Here is a 23,825-nt window from a genome sequence, read left to right on the forward strand (position 1 = left end):
ACTTGAACTTGTCATTTTTTTTGCTCTCATCAAAAGATCTCAAGAGTCATTTGTTGTCATTTATAGAGACATTTATTTGAGACATGATGATTTCAAGGTCTCAAATAACTTCACTCTGAGAAGCAATAATCCCAAACTCAAAATTGACTACGTGTAAGGTAACTAAATACCACCAGGAGGCTATTACAATGTAAAATGTTACCTCATTGGAATGCAGCAAAAATAGTCAAAAACCAAACAAATGACAAAAACAGAATCATTTGAAATAATTGTTCTTTATTTTACAAGCTAATACACAATGTTACACAACAAATATAATGAGATATCCAGACATGAATCAAACTCAAAACTTGTGTATGAATACAATTAAAAAACAGTTAGCTTTCATCCCATAGTTATTTCTTTTTCTTTTCCTGAGTGGTATTAAACCATGAGTCTAAAAGCTTTTTCATGTAATATAATTGCCAAGTGTGCACTTGAACAGCTATCACCATGACTAGATACATTACAGTCACTGCAGAAAAGCCAAAGATGAAGCGGTAGGCTTTTCCATGGCGGTACAGCTGCTGTGCCACAGGAAACATCTCCATTCCACCATAGATAAGAGGAGCCACTGAAAACAGACCTGCACTGATCATTGCTAAAACCAAGTAACTGATATTGTTTTTTGGAAGTGACAGGCTGCTGCAAAGCAGGGGAAAGAGGCTCAGCAAATATGGATACTCCCACTGATATGGCATGGCTACTGTGTCATGTGACACAAGGTTGAAATGACTGACGATTACTTGAGCAGCCACAAGGAGCCACACCAAAAGATGGACCATGTTTAATTTCCACACTTCTGACTTTAAGGCAGCACTGCAAAAACAAGAAGAAAAAAAAAACAGATCAGTCACAGGTCCTTGTTACTACTGTGTATAATCAGATACAAAAGATATTTATTTATGCTTTTTCTTGAACAAAAAAGAAAAATCTGAACGTAAAAAGGCTTGCTCTCACTGGATGTTTTTAAGAGAATGCTAGACGGCAGGCACGTCTGTTTGTAGGTGTTCACCGCAACTTACTGGGTTTTTATGATGGGTTATTTACTTTTTGTGATCCAGAAATCTGGTTATATGTTTTCATAGTATGTGGGGCCGCTGATTGTCTGTCTGTAACTCTATTGTAAGTCTGTTAAATGTGCTGCAACCTGTCTTGGCCAAGTCACCCTTAAAAAAAAAAAAAAAAGATTCTTCATCTCATTGTGGTCTCCCTGGTTAAATAAAAGTTACATAATAAATATAAAGTCAACAACAACAAAAAACAAACAACAAAAAACAAACATCAAATAACGACAACAAATAGCTTGCCTCATCTGGTAATGGGGGGCCATCTTTTCTCTGTGTCGATATTCACTCCCATTGGTACCTGCACCTCTGAGGCCAACACGTGATGTCATGTTGAGAGAAACCTACAGGTAGACAAACAAAACCCATACACCTGCAACAGCTATCCATTAGAACTTCAACTGTACAGTCAACTCACGATATGTTTCAACAGATGATAATATAATGGAAAACATTTTTTCATCTTTCCCCACACTTGATCTACAGAAACATCTAGGTACATCCGTATCAGCAGAGGTTCATTTGCTTATTGAATCATTAATTATCTATGATGTAAACCAAAGTACTTAATTTAAAGTGTATGTCAATTGTATAAGGAAGAACCATTGTGATGCTTCTTGGTATATACATGGAACTTAAAGTAAATACAAGCATTATTCTGCCAGTAACAATATTTCCCTCAAGAAATGAATTTTCACTGTATGAAACCTCAGTCTGCGCATCTTTCGATGGGGGAAAATAGCACGGTAATTACAAGAGAAGAATATTGAATAGTGCCTGACGGTAAATTAAATAAAGCTTATAGTCATTTACAACAATATAGAAATGCTGATCAGCTCTTATGTGCAACGAGCTGAGCAGAGCTGTTGAGGCAGGGACGCCAGAGACATTAACCCGTTTATGCATTGGTAAATCTGGCTAGGGAATGCTAGCATGTTGATTTTGTAGTTGCTATTTTTTCAAAGGTCGCAAAATTCAGTAACTGCAGTATCCGGCTTGCTTATAATACTTACCGTGACGTGAGTCCGTCTATTTGCTCAACTCCGCTGTTTGAAATTGTACGAACAAAAGATGTGATGATGTACTCTGCAAACAGATGTGCGCATGCGCAAAATTTCTGATCTAGAGCCGTCACACTGCAGCATCAGCATCTTCTTCACGCCCCTTCAGACGCGCCCACCCCCCTCTCTCTCTCTCACACACACACACACACACACACACACACACACACACACACACACACACACACACACACACACACACACACACACACGGTGAGATAGAAAGCGAGACAGATAGAGAGAATACGTGACACCCATTCAAGATTTTAATTAAGACTGTTGTCAGTGGCTTCTGTCTTATATAAAAAAATATCAATTTTCAGCAAGAACTGACCTTAAATTGATGATAAACAATATTAGTATTAATATCTGTAGAGATGAACCTTGAAGATACCCAGAGCATGCTGATGCTTAAGTGCAGTGCTTCTAACTTTTCTGTTACCCCCCCCCCCCAGAAAGAAGAAAACACTTCGCGATGCCCCTCACTTTCCGCACCAACTATAAATAGTATAATTTGTCCATAAAATTATTATAAGTGCATTTCTGCACAGCACTGTTGTCACGACTCATCGGATCCCCGGGCAAGCGGCACAGCAATCACGGCAGTTATCCCCCGCACCTGGTGAACACGACTCACCAGGAAACAATCCCACTAATTAGGCAAGAGTATAAAAGGCGGACCCAAAGTGGCAGACATTGTCTGATCTCGTTGCTATGAGAAGTCTGCGCAGTCTTCTCCCTGACGTGTGTATGACATCCCGATCTGACAACTTATTAAACCACCTGTGAATCTACGAACCTGTGTCTGTCCTCCTGGAAGCCAACCGTAACAGACGATCAGACCTGGTATGGAACCCACAAGCACTCCAACACCTCAGCCTCCACAAGTCATCCATGCTGCACCGCTGACCAGCCTGGCTACGTACTCCAGCTCCCCGGAGAGCTGTAGGGGATTCCTCCTCCAATGCTCTCTGAGGTTTGCGATGCAGCCCGCTCTGTTCCCCACGGAGAAGTCGAAAATTGCCTACATCATCTCCCTCCTGTCGGGCTAGGCCCTCCAGTGGGCTGAGGCTATCTGGAATTCCCCGGGCATGGTGACAGCCACGGTGAAAAACTTTGTGGACCATTTCAAAGAGGTCTTCAGCTTTCCAGATGGGGATTCCTCACTTCAGGCCCGACTTTACCACCTCCGCCAGGGAAAGCAGCCCGTCATGGAGTACGCCTTGCAGTTCCGGATGCTAGCGGCCGCCAGTGGATGGAACGAGCCAGCCCTCCTGGCAGCGTTTCGGCAAGGCTTGAACCCCTCCTTGCGACTCCACTTGGTGGCTTATGATGACACCACGGGGCTGGAAAGGTTCATCATGGCAATCAGGGTATCGCATCGGAGAGAGGCCTGTTTCTCTGACCCAGGAAGATCTACTACCGCCACAGGGCCATCCCTCAACCCTCTGGAGCAAACAGAAGAGACCAGGGAAGTGGAGCCCCCCCGATTATCCGCCACTGAGAGACGCAGACCTCCAAGACCCCTGGTGGGCGCAGTGACTTCCCCCAAGGTCCATTTAAGGACGTTGACCATCTCAGCCCAGGTTTGCGTATCCGACTCGACCCACCAGGTACGAGCTCTCCTCCGGCTCGGCAGGGAACTTCATCTCCGGCGCACTCTGCCGAAAGCTACAAATTCCCCGGATCCCGTGTTCCCCCTCCTTCACTGTACGATCAGTGATGGGAAAACCTCTATCTCCCAGGCAAGTCAACACACAAACCTCCTCCCTTCAGCTTAGAATTGGGGTTCTGCATGTGGAGAACATTTCGTTTCATGTCCTGGAGGAATCACAGATAGATCTGGTGTTAGGCAGACCTTGGTTGATGGCGCATGTGCCTATGGTTTCCTGGGGAAATCCTGCGCTGGGGTGAGAATTGCAAGGAGCAATGTTTCCCCAGCTCCCTCTAATGAGAGTAGTGCATCTCTATGCCACATCAGTGGAAAGCCCCAAGCAAGACCACCGGGCCCAGATCCCTTTCCAGTATGCGGGTTTTCAGGACGTCTTCAGCTCCCAACGAGCCGCCGCGCTGCCTCCACATCGTCCCTGGGACTGTGCGATCGATCCACTTCCAGGCCAGCCGCTGCCGAACGGAAAGATCTACCCTCACTCTCTCCCTGAACAGGCGGCCATGGAGACCTATATAGAGGAATCCCTGCGCCAGGGCTATATCGACCGTCGAAATCTCCTGCGGCCTCGCCATTCTTCTTTATCGCAAAGAAGGATGGAGGGTTGAGGCCCTGTGTGGACTACCGGATCCTGAACCAAGCCACCGTAAAATTCTGTTATCCTCTACCTTTGGTGCCAGCGGCCTTGGAGTCCATCCGGGGGTCCAAAATATTCACCAAACTGGACCTCCGGAGCGCCTATAACCTGGTGCGCATTCGAAGAGGGGATGAGTGGGAAAACTGCCTTCGTAACCCCCTCTGGTCACTGGGAGTACAGGGTCATGCCATATGGCCTAGCCAATGCCCCATCTGTGTTCCAAGGCTTCATGAATGAGATATTCAGGGACTTCCTTCAAAAATTTGTGGTAGTCTATATAGATGACATCCTGATCCACTCCCCTGATCTGTCCAGTCACGTTCGCCATGTCACCCAAGTCCTCGCCAGGCTTCGTGAACACCAACTGTTCCTCAAAGCAGAGAAATGCCTGTTCAGACCACCAGACCACCGTCCAGTTCCTCGGCTACCACCTCCATCCACAGGGAGTGAGTATGGATGGAGACAAGGTCAGTGCCGTCCACTCGTGGCCTCAACCTCAACCTACGCCCCTCACCTCCCTGTTGCGCGGCAAACCAAAACGCCTGCAATGGAACCCAACCGCCACACGAGCCTCCCTGGAGCTCAAGAAGGCCTTCACGACCGCCCCTCTGCTGCACCACCTGGACCCAGATCTTTCCTTCACAGTGGAGGTTGACGCTTCGACCACGGGGGTGGGAGCCGTCCTGTCCCAACCCCATGGAAAGCCGGCCCGACTCCAGCCCTGTGCCTTCTTTTCAAAAAGGATGAGTTCAGCAGTGGCCAATTATGATATTGTCACGAAGTGCTGGGGCGGACTCGAGCAGGGAACCACACTTCGGGGTGGAGATGGGTTGAAAGCGCTTTTATTTGGTTGGGGACTGGACGGTACGGGTTGGGGACTGGACGGGTTGCAGATGGGACAGGATGCAGACGGGGCGGGCCCCAGGCAGGGTGGCAGACTGGACGGGTTGCGGGAGGGAACAGAGGTCACGCTGGCCGACTGGGCCCGGTCGTGACGAGGGAAGGGAACAGAGGTCACACCTGGGGTCTGGTGCTGGCAAGGAATGGGGTCCGGGGCTTCACAGTAGTCTGTGAGGACCACAATCCCCCGGCGCCAGGCAGAGAGTGCCGCTGCCCTTTATAGGGATCTTGATTAGCGGCATCTGCTGCAGCTGGCGCCGATTACAATGGGGATCAGGTGTGAACCCTGACAGTACCCCCCCCCTCAATGGGCGCCTCCTGGCGCCCCCACGGAGCCGGCCTGGGTGGGTGTGGTTCCCCGAGTCCATGTTGGCCGGGGGATTCTGTCGTTGCGACAGCTGGGCTAGAATCGAGGTAATCTGGCCCAACTGAGCGTTGATGTTCAGGATCTGAGTTTGATTTTGTTGTAGAGAGGAGGCTAAGTCACATAATGTCCTCTCGTGTTGTCCCAGCCTCTGGTCTTGCATCGTCAGGGCCGCTACCAGATTGTCCTGGGGGCTGGGATCGGGCCTTGGTGGTGGGCCCCCTGGGTCCATGTTGGCCGGAGAATTCTGTCACGGCACGGGAGGACTCGGACAGGGAACCACACCACCAGAACTGGAATTTGATTAAGTCTCTTTATTGATAGGTCGGAAGCGCTTTTACTTGGTTGAAATGGCGGAGGGGATGCAAACGGGATGGGTTGCAGACGGGACAGTACGGGTTGCAGACGGGACAGTACGGGTTGCAGACGGGACAGTACGGGTTGCAGACTGGACGAGTTGCAGACAGAACTGGAGAGGCTGGGCCTCAACAGTACGGGTTGCAGACGGGGCGCGGACTGGTCGGGTTGCAGACTGGACGGTACGGGATGCAGACGGGGCGGGACTGTACGGGTTGCAGGCTGGACAGTACGGGTTGCAGACTGGGCGGGCCCCAGGCAAGGTGGCAGACTGGACGGGTTGCGGGAGGGAACAGAGGTCACGCCGGCCGACTGGGCCCGGTCATGACCGGGCCCAGTCGGCCCTGGTCCCATCTCTGCATTGATTATGCCACAGACCTTCCCCCCTCCAAGGGATACACGAGCATCCTAGTGGTTGTGGATCGATTTTCTAAGGCATGCAAGTTGATCCCCATGAGGGGAGTCCCTAAAGCATCAGACAGCAGAAGCCCTCTTCAACCAGGTCCTCCGGAACTTTGGACTGCCGGAGGACAAAGTCTCTGATCGAGGACCTCAATTCATATCCAGGTTTTGGAGAGCCTTCCTTTGCCTGCTGGGGGTGACGGTGAGCTTGTCATCTGGTTACCATGCCCAGACCAATGGACAAACCGAACAAAAGATCCAAGAGGTATGCCGCTACCTCCGAACGTGCTGCCAGCGACACCCTGCTAATTGGAGTCAATTCCTTCCCTGGGCAGAATATGCTCAAATTTCCAACCACCGGGATGACACCATTTCAGTGCATGCTTGGCTACCAACCACCCATGTTTCCCTGGACAGGAGAATCCTCAGAAGTCCCAGCAGTTGATCAATGGTTCAGGGAGAGCGAGAGGGTGTGGGCCAGAGCCCACCGGCATTTGCAAGGGGCTCTACGCCGCCGCTGTGCGGATGCCCACCGAGCCCAGGCCCCTGCCTATGTTGGACAGAAAGTGTGGCTCTCGACACGGGACCTTCGCATGAAACACCCCTGCAAAAAACTCAGGCCAAAATATATCGGTCCCTTCAGGATCTCCCACCAGATCAATCCGGTTACTTTTCGCCTACAGCTCCCGCCTGAATATAAAGTTCACCCTGTATTTCATGTATCTCTGTTAAAACCGTGCTATTCCTCTGACTCTTCAGCCGCAGCAGACCTTGGGGATGCAGTGCCGCCTCCCCTCCTGGACGAGGGGCCCATCTACGCAGTCCACCAGATACTCCAATCTCGATGCCGCCGGGGTCAACTGGAGTATGTGGTTGACTGGGAGGGGTATGGGCCAGAGGACGCTCCTGGGTCCGCCGCAAGGACATCCTGGACCCAGGGCTGTGGGAGAAGTTCCATAGCGCCCATCCGGGTCAACCAGCTCCGCGTCCCCGTGGCCGTCCCCATCGCCGTGCGCCCTCGTCCAAGAAGGAGGAGGCTGGAGGGGGGGGTACTGTCACGACTCATCGGATCCCCGGGCAAGCGGCACAGCAATCACGGCAGTTATCCCCCCGCACCTGGTGAACACGCCTCACCAGGAAACAATCCCACTAATTAGGCAAGAGTGTAAAAGGCGGACCCAAAGTGGCAGACATTGTCTGATCTCGTTGCTATGAGAAGTCTGCGTAGTCTTCTCCCTGATGTGTGTATGACATCCCGATCTAACAACTTATTAAACCACCTGCAAATCTACGAACCTGTGTCTGTCCTCCTGGAAGCCAACTGTATCCTTACTAACATTAAGGAAAAGAAAAGAGACACATAGATCAACTTGCACCAAAGAATAACTTTATTAACCTTTATTAATAGTGCTCGCTGGTTTACTGAAGTAGTTTTCACAAAGCGGGATGATTGTTGGCAATATTTGGCGCTGAAAAAACCCTTATCAGCGTAATCTGGTTGTAATGTCTTTAGGTGACACCTTAATTTATTTGGCTTCATTTGTCCTCTGCCAACATTTAGACTCAGTAAACACACCGGTCTTTCCCACCGTAGTCACAGTGAAGCCTATTGTTACATATGCTTTGTCATATTTCCTCGTCTGAGCTTTTGGGTGACTTTCGCTTGTCTCGTTATCTCAATCTCTCACCATCTTTCTTATCCTTGTTAAATATTTTTCCATGGTGTCTCTTGAGGGTTTGTTCACTGCAATTGATACCTCCTGCTCTGTGCTGTGTGTACGCATGCTCCGTGTAATAACAATAACAACTTCTTCTTTCAGCTTTTCCCTTCAGCGGTCGTCACAGGGAATCAACCCTCCCCATCTAACCATATTCTCTGTATCCTACTCTCTCACACCAACTACCTTCATATCCTCTCTCACTACGTCCATAAATTTGGTCTTCCTTGAGACCTCCTGCCTGGCAGCTCGAATTCCAGCATTCGTCTACCAATATATTCACTATCCTTCCACTGTATATGACCGAACCATCTCAGTCTGGCTTCTCTGACCTTCTCTCCGAAACATCTAAAATGTGCTACAGCAACAATAATAATGATAATATATCCTTTATTAAACCCTGTGGGGAAATTTGTTCTCTGCAATTAACCCATCATGGATGAAACCTGAGTAGTGGGCTGCCGTCCCCCAGCGCCAGGGGATTAGGGGTTCAGTGTATTGCTCAACAACATTTCAACACACAAGGAGCAGGGAATCGAACCAGAAATGTTTGGTTGCAAAGCAGTTGCAACTTCCCCCTCCACACACACACATTTTGGATACTTGTGCTTCTCTGATCAATGTCTTAGAGGTGATACTATTTTACCAAAATAACAGTGCTCCATCAGACTGATATATGACCAGCCAAACAAGATAAAATGTCTAAATCAAGTTTCACCTGCAGATTTGCAGGTGAAACTTGCAGAATTGCAAGTTTAGGAGTTTGTTGAACTCCTACACTGAATATAATAAAGAATTTTCTCTTTCTGTACCATCAAATTGGCATGGGCGGGATTATAAATACAGATGTCATGGGCAGTTTTTTTAAATAAATTTTATTTAGAAAAACAACATTGACAAAAATAACAAATGTGAAACATTTAGAAATTCACTCTTAGTTACAATGAAAATATCAGCACCATGGCTATAAGGAGAACTAATTATCTATTGTAGTTTAAAAGTTCTCATACTCAAAAGATGTAGGTGATCTCTAGTCAAAATAATAAATTACTGACATACTTATATCCAATAAGTATTTATTTTGACTCCACTGTCTTCAATACAAGAATCTGAAGATTTAACCCAGAATGAATTGAGTTATTTTATTGCGCAGCTAATCCCACATGTGGGATCCCAACTGGCACCAGACGTTAATTTAACATCAGAAACATGTTGGACTCGAAGAAGCACAGATGTTTAAATTTAAGCAAGAAAGGAAAAATTAGACTGATGTTAAAATCCAACACGGGTCTGGCATCAAACTATAACACTGGACGTAAAACATACAAAATATCAGTGTTGAAAGATGTTACAACTGACATTGTGGAAGATCTGTGATTTTGATTAACAACACAACTTCATCAGCTGTCATCTGTCAGTTGGGTTCCTGTTTGAAACCCGCCGTCTTTAAAGCATAACTTTTTCGGAATAATGTTTCATGAATTATTCCAGCACTTTATGTTGACCAATCACCGTTACTACAATGAACTGATTATTTATCATAACATTCTTTTTTTTTTTTTAAATCTTGGCTTGTAGTAACACAGTTTACAATCATGACATTATGTATAAATAAGTTGGGTCATACTTTTTCTCTGCAGTTCTTTTGTTGTAAAAATAAAAGCCAAACACAATGAGACAGCCTGTGGACAGATTTGTTTGACTTTTTTTTAGATCAACGGGATTAACTGGAATGCTGACAAACACATCACATAGTATTTTGGTGATATTGTGAAAAAAAAATCTGAATTCTGCACTTTCACATGAAACATCTGATTCCTGCTATAGACTCTTAAATAAGAAATGTACTGGAAGAATAGATGTGCTATTTGAAAGTTTTTTGTATGCTCTGGTTTGCAAGGAGTGATTTTAAAAATTTTGGGCAAAATCTGTTTGTCTGACCAATGTGGTTTCTTTCCAGCACAAATACATCAATGTATCCTGACCAGTGGTTTGCATTGCACTTGGTACATGTAGTGCATTACAATGGACAGAAGCAGACCTTCACAGGCAAAAGGTGTTGTTTTTTCCCAAGTTTTACTGAATATTACTCATTTGTCCAACTGAAAGCCAGCAACAACTCTTTCTGCACACGCTCTACAACCAAAAATGCATTTCCCCTCCATTTAAAATACATACAATCTACTCCTCATGTAATCAGTTTTGTGCTTCATGGTTTACATTATTGCTGCTATCTATCAAATACCTAATGTAATACACATATTTGCTGGAAGGTGACTTAAGGCAAAACTTTAGTGACCAATTATATATGCTGGTGACCTGAATGGAAGAACCTTGCAAGTAGTAGACTCTTGTTTTACAGAGTAAAATTGCAGTATCCTCATTTTACTGAGCATCTATGAAGATTGAAGAGAGAAAAAAATGTCATGTTCATTTTCCTTAAGATTTAAATTCCAAGTCATTATGTCCATAAACCTGTGCTGCAATCAGCATGGCAAAAAAACAAATAGGCCCTGTGTAGGGACTTTGACCTTGAGGGACCCTTACTGCAACATGAGGCTGCAGAGAAGCACTACAACGCCTGATCCTGCATGAGTACAGCAAAGTTGCATTTCCTATTGACTATCACATTCTCTGCCACTTGGGTTAGCTGCCAGGTTTGCAAGGAGGTGTAGGGACATTGCCACAACAGTGACACTGGATGATTTTTTTTTTAACCCTCTTTTCACATCACATGTTCTCTTTACCAGCTTTCACTGTCGTTACAAATTGCACTCTCGTGTATTTTTGCATTATTGTTGAAATACTTCTACAGTATTATAGGTACTCCTTAAATCTCTTATACATTGTCAAAGAGTTATCAAAAAATTGCACATGGCTATATGGCTCTACAGTATTAAATCTGCTGTATATAGCAATCATCACAAGTCAGACATTCCTCAAGATAATTTTCTCATCCGTCCTGATAAGTCTGACCGCTTGTTGACTTATATGCAAAGACTGCCCAATTACTTATTTCACCATGTTTTATATAACACGAAAATGAGCACCCACTTCGTTCTGACAAACGCAGCTCTCTTACATTGGATACAGCAAATATCCAGAAAAGGAGGAGTGCACGTACTGTCCAGCATAAAGTCCGGCGGCCTGATCTGACGGCAGCTGAATATGCACAGTGTCCCCGGGCTGTAAAGGTAGTACTGCACTCCCCGATGCTTGATCTAGAAAACCCTTTTTATACTCATCATACGTGTACATCACTGGCTCATTGTTCCTCATCAAGGCCACCCACACATTTGCCCCTTTGCAATGGATGTGGTAGGCAAAGTAATATATGCCAGGCATGTCACATGTGAAAATTCCTGTTTGGGGGTCATAGTTTTGGCGGCCGTTGTATAAGAGCTTCTCGAAAACCACTGGAGTGCCCACTGGGGGAAAGGGAGCGGTCGCCAAGGCGGTAAATGCTGGCATTTCCAATCCACTGGCCCCCATGACTTCTGCCCCATTTGCACCATATTTTCCTTTCTTACCATAACCACCGGCCTTAACACCATCTATTCCTGGGCCCATCTCAGAGAGAACTCCTGACATGTCAGGAAACGCACCCGGTGGTCCGGGAGGGCCTGGAGGTCCAGGAGGCCCGGGTAAACCATTCTGTCCTGGTGGTCCGAATGGGCCATCTTTCCCTGGAGGCCCTATGGGACCAGGATGACCTGGACTCCCTTCCCCACTGATGCCGGGTGTACCTGGTGGGCCGATGTCCCCTTTTGGTCCAGGAAGACCAGGTGGCCCAATTGGACCTGCTGCACCATCCATCCCAGGGATTCCTTTGGGACCTTGAGGTCCTGCTTCACCAGGGAGTCCTCCTGGCCCTCTTGGGCCAGGCGGCCCCGATGAACCAGGTGGACCCGGTAGACCTTTGTGTCCATTGTCTCCTTTTGGACCGATTGGGCCTGGTGGTCCCCTTGGCCCTGGCTCTCCTTGCTCCCCGGGCAAACCGTCTTTACCAGGTATCCCAGAGGGACCAGGGTCACCCTGTTCTCCGTCAAGTCCTCTGGGCCCTTCTTCTCCAGAGTCTCCTTTTAGACCTGGTGTGCCTGAACTTCCCGGTGGTCCCATAAGTCCAGGAGGGCCCGGTGGGCCATTTGGTCCAGGGGGTCCTGGCATACCTGGCATTCCTACATGACCCTTGTCTCCTTTTAGTCCTGAAGATCCAGGGGGACCACTAATGCCTTTATCACCCTTTGGTCCTGGTAGGCCTGGTTTACCAAAACCAGGAAGCCCAGGCTTTCCTGGTAAACCTGGTGGTCCTTGATGGCCTTTAGCGCCTGGCGTGCCTGGTTGTCCCGGTAACCCATTTTGACCTGGTTTTCCATGGCCAGGTAGACCCGGAGGACCGGGTGTTCCACCTTCACCCGGGGGCCCAGCTTGTCCTTTCTGTCCAGGATGTCCTTTCTCACCTGGTAGTCCTTTGGGTCCTGGCATCCCATTCAAACCAGGTTTTCCAAAACCAGGTAACCCTCGTGGGCCAGCAGGTCCCTGGGGTCCTGGCAGCCCTTTGTGACCAGGTTGTCCTGGCAGGCTGATTCCTCTGTCTCCCTTGGGTCCTGGTAGTCCAGGTAATCCTGGCAAACCTTTATGACCAGGCTCTCCTCTGGGCCCCGGTTGGCCGGGCAATCCCTGCACACCTGGTTTACCTATCCCTGGTAGGCCAGGGGGTCCTGGTGGGCCCTGAGGTCCTGGCTGTCCAGCTGGTCCTTCCTGTCCCCTGGGGCCCATTTCCCCTTGTGGTCCGATGTTACCATTTGCTCCTGGCTTCCCGGGCAGTCCTAACAAACCTGGTTTGCCTACTCCAGGCTCTCCTGGTGGACCAGCAGGTCCAGGCAGCCCAACTGGTCCTGGTTGTCCATTCCCTGGAGGGCCTGGAGGCCCTGGAGGTCCTTCTGGTCCAGCTGGCCCAGCAGGGCCTGGCTCACCCTGTGGAAATCCCTCAGCACCACTAGGTATAGTCTGACCTGTGACAAATTATATGGACATTCAACCCCATTAGGTCAATGACAAATACATGTAAAACACACAAACAAAAAAACAAACAAACAAATAAATAAAGGAATAAATAAATAACAAAAGAGAGGGAGGGGATCATCAAATCCTAATTTAAGATGACATTAACATCAACACAATATGCAGGAATTTGTCAATGTATTCATCATTATTACACCTCTTTCCAGAATGGATAATGATAATAACAATAATAATAATAATAATGATAATAATAATGATAATAATAATAATAATAATAATAATAATAATAATAATAATAATAATAATAAAAATACATAGAAACAAGAAGACACATTGAAATAGTAAAACAATTAGTCTTTCAGTTACTTATTGTCTTCTCTGGATATCCCCAAGTCATGGTAAGATTATCGGATTTTGAAAGCGTGCAGAACAGAGCAGTGAATATATAGGTCAAGGACATTGAGAAATGACTAGGCTGAGTAGCTCTCTTTGACCTTATTTCAAGCTCAGGAAATTGAAAATTGTCCCTTCATTCAGCAGATGCATGACATCATGCTTATTTATAAATTTTGACTAATACATTCTAGCGGCAGGAGTAAAGTTTTACAAGGTGGCGGTGAGACCTGCCCAACTGTACGGCTTGGATATAACAGCTCTGACCAAAAGAAAGGTGATAAAGTGGAAGATGTTAACATTTTCTTTGGGAGTGATGAGGATGGACAGCATTAGAAACTAGTCCATCAGAGCTACAACTCAGGTTAGATGTCTTGGAGAGAAGGTCGGAGAGGCCAGATTGAGATGGTCTGGGCATCTGCAGATGAGAGAGAGTGAGAATGCTGATAGAAAGATGGTTGAGATGGAGCAGCCATATAATAAGAAAGGGGGATCATTGAAGAGGGGATTGGTGGATGTGGAGAAGGACAATATGCAGTTAGTGGGAGTGCAAGAGGAAGATACAATGGGCAGGATGGAAACAGATGATCCACTGTGGTGACCCCTGATTGTGGAGGAGGAGGAGGAGGAGAAGGAGGAGGAGGAGGAGGAGGAGGAGGAGGAAGAGGAGGAGGAGGAGGAGGAGGAGGAGGAGGAGGAGGAGAAGAAGAAGAAGAAGAAGAAGAAGAAGAAGAAGAAGAAGAAGAAGAAGAAGAAGAAGAAGAAGAAGAAGAAGAAGAAGAAGAAGAAGAAGAACATATGCACTCCATCATTGAATCCACTGATGGAAATAATCAAATTACTCCTGATGTACATATTATTATTATCCAATACTTTATTCAGTGTCTCCACATTCAAATTAAGATGACAAGTTATGTGGAATATACATCTTTGTGGAAGGGGTGAAATATTACAGCTATTATGGTACATTGAGCTCCAGCGAATGTATTTATTCATTAAAAAAAGAAAAAAAACAACACAACCTATACCTGTCATTAAAATAATATATTTCTTGGTATGCAGTTGTTTTAGTATTGTGTATTAATAAAATGTGAATACCAGAATTAATCTGACAGAATAGAGCTGATAGCCATCAAAGTAAGGTCTTAGGATGACAAAATTACTGAAACAGGTGTAAATAAAAAAAGAGTGATTTTCTCACCTTTATCTTGCCCCCCATTATAGTTTCCAGTTCCTTTGCGACCCTTGTCTTTGCCCTTATGCATGGGAATTTGGGGAATCTCCTTCCTGTAGTGAGGATACTGCATAAAAGGCACCTCCTTGCCAAGGAACTGTTGCTGGGGAAAGCCTTCCTTGCTCATCCCCATGTGTTGGTGGTGTTGCATCTGCTGGTACTGCTGAGGGTGCTGCTTGTGTACATAGTATGCCCCTCCACTCACATAGGTGAGTACTAAAAGCTGGAACACCGTCAGGAGGAGGGAGGAAGGAAGGGGTGGCATGGCTAAAGTCTGTATGGGAGGTAAAAGAAAAAAGAAATATTGTAGAATTGTAGCCTTTATTCTATTTTGTGATAGCTTTTAAGACTGGTTGATGTCCTTAAAATTACAAAAAAAAAAAAAAAGAAAGAGAAACAGCCATGCCTTTGGAGTAAAAGTAAATCTAGAATATCATTTGTGGGTTGCTGTTTGAATTTTTCGATCTTTTTTGTATTTCAGATGTATCAGTGAAATTCATGTATTATTAAGAACTTAAAGACAAAAATTAATTTCAGTTTGTTATATATTTGGCGTGTATGAAATCCCTATGCATGTATGTTTTGACATTACTTTGGATACAATCGCTCTCCACAGTAAGACGTTAACATGTGTCGCCAACAAAGTGTACTTCGCAAATCTGACCACAAGAGGTCGCTATGGTAAACCATAGGTTCGCATAGCCACTGTTTCCTAAGTCGGGTAAAAACTACAATATGATATATTGAATTTATATTTATAATTAATCACATTGAAATATGATTGTGAAAAAAGTTAAAAGAAACAAAATACCTCAAAATTTACATCCAAGCCACATTGAGATGGTTTTCCATGCTATGCACACAGGTGTGCCTTGCAATTATGCTGCAAATACGCAGTGAAAAGAATAAAATATGATGGTAGTAATATTACAAAATATTCATTACAACAGCGCAACTTTTATCCCATCATCCAACATTCATTATAACATAGTCAAAATTGATCTCCTGATAATGTACCTGAAATTTTCATGTAGAAAGTATTTTGCATAGTATGCATTTATTCATCATGGAGAGAATAATTTGAAATACACATCTGAATTGTTTGACAATCATTCCACTATATTTAAATAAAATATGTTTGCAACCTTCGCACTCACTCAGGGGTCTTATATTTCTCCTACATTTATAAAATGTAATTAGTTACACAGAAGACTTCCTAATTTCATTCGATGTCCACAGCATCATAACATATCAACAACTCTCAGGCGAAATCAAAATATATTACAGTGCATGACATCATACTGGTTATAGCTTGGTAAATATTTGAAATCACTCAACAGTTTATTCAGTTGGGTCAGTGGGTTCGATTCCAAAGTCAGTCGCCCTACCTCCTGCGCCATGCCACCTCCATATATGAAGCAAAGCTAAAATATCACATTGCATAGAAAGTGATAACCAACTCCAATATACATATGATCACTAAATAAACTAAGGAATATTTTCTCTGTATGACATAGTCGCTAGTTTATTCTCATACCTCAACTACCATTGATCTTTTTAAGTGGGTTAGTTTGTATTTTACAGGTGGAGGAAAGTTGTACATGCCCTCGAGTTTGCTCTTGCAGGAATACTTGGCCTTCACAACCATGACAGAACTCCTGAGAAGTCTGGTTGTGCTGGGTCTGCATGACTCAAAAAACAAAAACAAAAACAAAAAAAAAAACAAAATCTGCTCATCTGAGTGAAGTGCTGCAGATAATCAGTCATTCATCTACTTTGGCAACTAATCACAAGAGTTTCCCAGATTTTTCAGCCCCAATTTTATTAGTGCCAACTTCTCTAGTATGTTTGAATTCACATCCTCAACCATATCCTAATGTCTACTCACCGCTGACCCTTTTCTCAGTAGACTGGTAGTTTTGACATGCCCATGCTGGTGTCTGCCCTGATGGGAGCCGGTCTTTGAAGGAAACTAACCCGGTTTCGATGGTGACAGAAGCCAGACATGCCAAAGACTCAAGAAGAATGCCGCTGACTATTTTTTCTGTTTAAGAGTAGAGCCTGTAGAACCTACAAATGATTTATAAATCAGAAAAACACATTTGGACTGTTCTACAAGGGAAGACTGGGTGATGATTTTGGAATAATGTGACTGGCTCACGGCCACTGTGATTAAAACAAATGAGGAAACAATGAAATGTCTTCCCTCCTGCAAAGTTTTAGATACATGAGTCAGTGTTAAATTGAGGTGATACTGCTCTGATATGTCAAGCACCTTACCATGGCCCTTTATCCTGTTTTTCTTTTTTCTATGTTACTGTTTTCGTTCCCCAATCGTCTGTACAAGTTTAATCAAATATCAATTTGGTTGGACCAGACTTCAATGACACTGAGAGAACAAAGCATAATGATGACATAAAAGTTGGAAACATAGAGGAATTTTTAAATATGTAATGCTTTATCATGTGGCAAAAATAAGAGTCCTAACTGATAAGTCTGGAGTTTGTTTATAGGTTATAGATTTGTATGCAAAAGCAGATGTTAAATGAGTAAGTAGTTGGTTACTCTTGCATTAAATATGCATACATACAAATATATATACAAATATCATACGTGTCATTTTGAAGTGACTCAAAAGCAAAACCAGACAAACATGTTAGTGATGCTTGATAAAACTAAAGAATAATCCAAGAAGGTCTTAAGAACAAAAAGAGATCTGGTCTGACTCATTTGTCACGTCAAAATATTAAGTCTTACTTTTAAGATCTGTCCACATTTTCACAAGCTGGGTATTATTGGGAGGAGGTCAGAACCTGTGGTAACTGGACTGACCCAATCAGGAGTTCTTTACTTTGTTTCATAATGAGAATAAATGGCAGGATTACACTCTTTTTCAATATTATAATGGTTAAAGAGAATCGGGTTAGATGGGGGAGGTTGATTTGCTGTGGCAAGGGAGTTTACTACACCCTTCAGGCTGTAGCTGAAAGGAAAAGATGGAGTAGAATGGCAAAGTTAACTACATAGCATTTTCAAAGTATGACATTTTCACATTTATTCATGTCTGCATTCATATGAGAGTAAATTTGTCTCTATGTGGAAAATGGATAGATGGATGGATATTGCAACACATTTTCCAAACCTAGGCTTCAATGCAGACACATCACAGAGCATCCAATAACTAATAAATACTATTTATTACTATAACTCTTAATGGGATTTATTCATTTCTGCTGCAAGATCAATTTGTGGCACCCCATCTCACAAATTTAAGTTTTCTGGTGGTAAACATTCAAAATAAACATCTCATAAATTGGCAATTGATCATTATCACACATTATGAGGTATTGAATTTCTAAAACAAAGAATGTTGTTTGGTGACAATCGTGAAATACTAATAAAGTCTATAGCTCTGGCAAAATAAGAACAAAAAGAATGTTCACCCTTCTTACAAAAATAACATACAATAAATTAGTTATGCAAGTATAACTAACTAACTAACTAAATAACTAACAATAAGGATAATTAAAATAATACTAACAATAATCATTGTAAAAATGCAAGTGCACACAGAAGCTTGGGAAAAAGCAACAGAAAGAAATAAAGAACACATTACATAGTTTGCATATCCTTCAGGATCACCTAGCTCAGTGTCAATGTGCCTGTGTGTGTGCATGCACACATGACTTTGGTTAGGTATGTGTGTGTTTGCACGTGCAGTGTGCAAGCATATGTGTGTGTTGATGCTGTTAAACGGATGGAAATATTCAAACAGAACTTGTGACTACACATCAGAGAGACCCAACAACGAGGGTCTGTTCAGTGTCACAAAGCAACAACAAGATGTTGTCATGGTGACAGCAGAGTGCTGGAAACGCCATGTGTCTTTACCTGCTGTGTTTATTCTCAAACATGGTTTTCAGCCTAAGTGTTGCCTCCCAAGTGACTTACTCATACAGTAGCGCCACTTCACGCACATTAACCAATACTTTCCAGGTTTTTAAATAGTAATTTGAGCAAACAAAACAAAGAAGGAGGAGAAGGCTGAAATCATTACAAAGCAAGCGTGAAAGAGTTTGTTATACTTTTTACATGTGTGTCATCACAAGCTCAGTATTGGTGCTGGAGGCCAACATGACATCATCTGAATGTATGTTTCCCTGCTGCTAGCCAACAAGTTATGAGTAGAGTTGCCGGCTAACTTGTATGTTTTTAAAATTTACTAACTAAATTTTTATTCCCAAAGGGGTGCCAAAAAATTTGTGACAAATGATGTCTTCACAAAACATATTTGTAACAGCGTCTTAACAGAAACAGAAGCTGTACTGTGCAATTTCAACCAGACGCCATTTGTTAATCATTCACACACTATATCAAATTAATTTGAAAAGAGAGAATTAATTGGTGGTTCAGGTTTGAGTATTACCACTGCATACATTTGAATTATACAAAGTATTATAGTCTACAGCACCTAAGCAAGGAAAACGGTCTACAGTGAAAATGGCCTCATTATTTAGGTAGGACTTACCTGTATGAAGGCAGCAAAAGGCTTCAGGTGGATGAAGTTTTTTCAATTGTATTTAATTTGCTTTGCTTTATGGGTGATTTTTCATTTCCTTTATTTTGTTAAAATTATATTTATGTATTCATTCATTTGCCAATAGGGCTGCAACACCAACTGACACTGCTTGTAGTGAAATGACATAAATGGCCACATTCTCGCCACATTCTCACCTATTGTTTTTCTGTCACCAGGTGTAAACAGACGGTTTTTACACTGACACTTGGTACAACCATCTCACCATCTATGGTGTAACATCCTTGTAAAAGAAAAAGCTCAACTCCTGTTTGTCCTCACAGCTCTCCTCGGTCTAATACATTCACAAGACTTTCTTTTGTAGAAACAGTCATTCAGTTGGTGTAGGTCGTGTCACATGCCGTGGATACTTGGTGCATAGTGTCAAATACCAATGCAAAATGCTAAATTCCTTTTTACCGGTAAAAAGAGAGCCTTGTATCCAATATTGATTAAAATAAGTTATAATTGAATTTCAATGGTCATGTTAATCTAAGAGAATTGGAGGCTTGGATCGTAATAAGTTTCTAGGAAATGCTGACCTCTATGAAATCAAAGTAATGTAGCCATAAAATTGTTAAAATGGCATCTTTGATTTTGAAACCAATGGTAGATATTTAGTAAAAAATAAATAAATGGATGAATAAAGAGAACATTGGCTCCAGCATCCCCCTGCGACTATGAGTGCAGGATAAGACGGATGGATGGATGGATGGATGGATAAAAAGAACATTTTGACTATTCTATAGGCCTGTAGGTCAGGTCTCTCATCATTCATTTTGGTCATTAATCATTGCCTTGAGTCAGACGTCCTGAAGTTGGTTACTGAATTTCTCAAATGAAAAGCTATCTTCAGGGACTTCAACTGAAAATAGCACTCCATATACATATACACACACACACGATGTTGAAAAAAATTGTCCATTTTCAAAATGCATTTCCATCACATTTACCAAGTTTCCCATCACATGCCAAGGCATGTGTGTGTGAAGACATTTCAGTGAGACTGATATCTCAATTCAGCACTTGAACTTCTCCTGTGCTGCCAGAATCATGTGTGGCTGTTCCCCACACATTGACTTCCCAACATGTTCTGCTTGAGCCATCTAACACGTGTGTGTGTGTGTGTGTGTGTGTGTGTGTGTGTGTGTGTGTGTGTGTGTGTGTGTGTGTGTGTGTGTGTGTGTGTGTGTGTGTGTGTGTGTGTGTGTGTGTGTGTGTGTGAGAGTGAGAGAGAGAGAGACAGAGTGACAGAGAGGTTCTGTTTTCCAGCCTTCTTCCAGACGTTTGACTTTTTACAGAAAGGAAACGGAACGACGTGTCTGTCAGGAGTAATGAGACTATTTATGGGCATCACTTGGTCTGTCAGGTGATGTTTTTGCTGAGTCAACATTGATTTGTGGGAATTAAGGTGCTGAGGTTTATATTAAATGTGATATCCATAAATAAATCCAGCAGCTGTGAAACCCCTAAAAAGCCAAAGGCTTAAACATTTTTGAGGAAGTACTTTCAAATGTTATTGAGAATCATTTATAATAGCTGTTCTTTTTTTATTCCAGCATACTTATTTCCCCACTCATTTCCTTCTTATTATTATCATTTTGTTGAACTCATATCAATAAGAAATGTGTAATCATGGGATACTGTAGAGCTACTTTACTATTTACTCACAATAAACCTTACCTGTTTGTAATATTAGGTTGCAAGTGGCACTGAATATATAGTTTTCTTTATTCCTATAGCATAATATCTGAGTAGCATTTAAGGGTGTGAGGTCATAATCCCTAGTGGGATTTAGATTCAAAAGTGCATACAATTAATATGTCAATTACAGACATGCATAAGGGTGAGACAGGTACAGAATAAGAATAAACCTTCAGCTCTGTCTTCATGTAGGAAAATGCATTTGTTCTCCAATATTCTGATATGATTGAAATGGAGAAGCTCACACTGAAAGAAACACTCTATAGCACTTGTTAAGGGTCAGAGGGAAACAGTCCACATTCTGCATTAACTCCAGCGTGCTGGCGTTCCTTCCTCTCTGTAAGATACATCCTGACTGGAGGGCACTACATCTTTAGACCTCAAACCCTTAACACTTATATTAGAGCCAGCAGGATACTTGTTCTGGGCTTTGCTCCTTGACTGAAGCTGTGGTTTCTCTATGAGAGAAAAAAACATTTGCAGCTCCACAGATCCCCAAACGCAGCTTTTATCACAAAGCACACCTCATAAAATTAACACCTCCTCAATTCACATTGCAAACCTCCTTGTTCCAACAAACTCTAGGAATGTGTGCCACATACCACACACATGCACGCACACACACACACACACACACACACACACACACACACACACATACATGTGTACATGCATGAATACACGCATCCAAACACACACACACACACACACACACACACACACACACACACACACACACACACACACACACACACACACACTGCCACAGCTGTGCTGATAAATGATCCCAAGTGTTTACCTCGTCCCATCTCCTATACACAACCATAACTCTTAGGTTTCATAAAGTCCCTTTGTCCTTTTGTCCAGTGTGTCCCTGAAGTTTGCTTAATAACAGGATGGTGTGCTATTTGCACACATGCACATGGTAATACAAACACATGCAGTGCACCGAAAAGGTTACTTCTTGTGCACAAGGCCAGTTATGTTTAATTTTTTTTTCTTGTGCGGTACTTTCGATATAAATTTCCAAATACTTTGGCAGCAAAGTGGACCTATCAAGTATTTTAAAGCTAGACTAAATTTTTGAGAAAGAGAAACGTTTATACTAAGTAAGCAATAGAAGAGTAGGCAATATGAAATCTCACCAAAAAAGAAAGTTTAAGGCGAAATAAAAATTGCATATTTCAAATAGCTGCACAATTCAAAGCAGTCTATTCATCAAACTTCCCATTAGTGACCAGAGCAAAATGCTAACCTTTATTCTCACAACTATGATGTAAATTGATGAAAACAAATGACCTTTCATGAAAATAAATCTGATGATGCCACACATTCACACCTAAACTTTATCTTTCAAAAATAAGATTCCCCCTTACATGTCAATTCTACTGATTTAATTTAAATTCTTACCATAAAGATGACACATCTTCTACAAAGATGTATGCTGTCAACTCATCAGTCCAAATGATTAAATTCCTGAATATCGAATTATTTAATTGTTGAGACTTTTGGCTGTCAGATCCACTACATAGTTACATTACAGAAATTTATCCAGATTGTTCTCATGACACAATTCAATCTTGTTGCATCATTGTTCAACTTTGAGTGACTGAAAAGGCAACGATTAGATGAGGGACAGACAGAACATCACAGAGCCATTCAGGAAGGCAGATATGCACAGAGTCACAGTGTTTGCTCTGAAGTCTCTTCTCACCAAACTGCTGTTCTTACCCCCTGCACACATATCTGACAGTTTGGCTTTAGACACACACACACCAACACATACACACAAAACTTTTGAATACATATTTGCTTTCGACACCAGGATTCTCTCACAGAAAGATGAGGCGCACAATCGAGCTCTTTGGAGCCTGACAGAAGGTGCATTATCGAAGAACAGCACAGTCTGGAAACTAAAAATCAAACAGGAGCTGGAAGGTAATCTTCTCTACAAGATCGTGATGTGCAAGAAATGTGCACGACATCTTCAACAATCAATCACAGCAAAGCATATCCATCACAAGGAAGCAGTCAAACAAAGTACTAAGTCATTGATGCACCTGTTTTATCCAGTTGGAATGGTCAAATCTCTCAGTAATGAATGTGGAAAAAAAGTTTTTTTGGCGATGAGTGCAAAAAAATGCATACACAAAGAGGTAAAGCAACAAAGGGCAGATATACCTTCCAGCACAATAAAAATCATTATATTATTAGATCTTTTTTGGTGAACTATATATACATATATTAGAAAAACCATGGAGAGTTTTAAGTTTTGTGAAACAGTAAATATAATGCGAGTAGGAGGTGCTTACCTTTGTAGGTTTCATTCAAAGAGATATAATCACTGCTGACTGACTCACAGAGGAATCCTGGGATATGTGCGCATAACTGATGCACACCTTGTGGACACAACTTATATCTGCTGCAGGGTGGAGCAACAGGGTGGGTGGGAGAGAAAGTGGGTAAGAAAGAACAGAGGATGGAGGAGGGATGGAGGCATGGGTGGATGATGTAAAATAAATACAACGTCCTCAAATCATTTTATGTGTTCACATTTCCCAGCTGAGACCAAAAATAATGAGAAATATTTCCACATTCATGGGATCCCTCTGAGGTGCAATGCATAGGACAGCAATGTTATTCATTACTTTTGTGAATGAGCCCAGATACACTGATCAC

At 43.1% G+C, this 23,825-nt stretch overlaps 2 protein-coding genes across 4 annotated transcripts; both read right to left on the reverse strand.

The window, feature by feature from the left end:
- Nucleotides 1-274: 274 nt before the first annotated feature.
- jagn1a (jagunal homolog 1a) lies at nucleotides 275-2,203 on the reverse strand. Of its 3 annotated transcripts, none has more exons than XM_086144541.1 (3): nucleotides 2,120-2,203; nucleotides 1,350-1,450; nucleotides 275-858 (listed from the first exon to the last, which is right to left on the reverse strand). In XM_086144541.1, the coding sequence occupies exons 2-3, from the start codon at nucleotides 1,436-1,438 to the stop codon at nucleotides 396-398; spliced, it is 552 nt and encodes a 183-aa protein (XP_086000667.1). In that variant the 5' UTR covers nucleotides 1,439-1,450; nucleotides 2,120-2,203; the 3' UTR covers nucleotides 275-395. The 3 variants fall into 3 exon arrangements, with proteins under 3 accessions (XP_086000667.1, XP_086000670.1, XP_086000669.1); XM_086144544.1 differs by having other exon boundaries at nucleotides 1,350-1,479; nucleotides 2,120-2,191; XM_086144543.1 differs by lacking the exon at nucleotides 2,120-2,203 and having other exon boundaries at nucleotides 1,350-2,094.
- A 9,047-nt stretch (nucleotides 2,204-11,250) lies between these two features.
- col8a1a (collagen, type VIII, alpha 1a) lies at nucleotides 11,251-23,502 on the reverse strand. Its single transcript, XM_086144545.1, has 3 exons — nucleotides 23,459-23,502; nucleotides 14,834-15,140; nucleotides 11,251-13,229 (listed from the first exon to the last, which is right to left on the reverse strand). Exons 1-3 carry the CDS (start codon nucleotides 23,471-23,473, stop codon nucleotides 11,293-11,295), a joined length of 2,259 nt encoding a protein of 752 aa, XP_086000671.1. The 5' UTR covers nucleotides 23,474-23,502; the 3' UTR covers nucleotides 11,251-11,292.
- Nucleotides 23,503-23,825: the final 323 nt, after the last annotated feature.

This window comes from Fistularia commersonii, chromosome 4 (assembly GCF_037954325.1).
Source record: "Fistularia commersonii isolate RoL2024-O1a breed Wild chromosome 4, RoL_Fcom_v1.0, whole genome shotgun sequence".
Taxonomy (NCBI): Eukaryota; Metazoa; Chordata; class Actinopteri; order Syngnathiformes; family Fistulariidae; genus Fistularia; species Fistularia commersonii.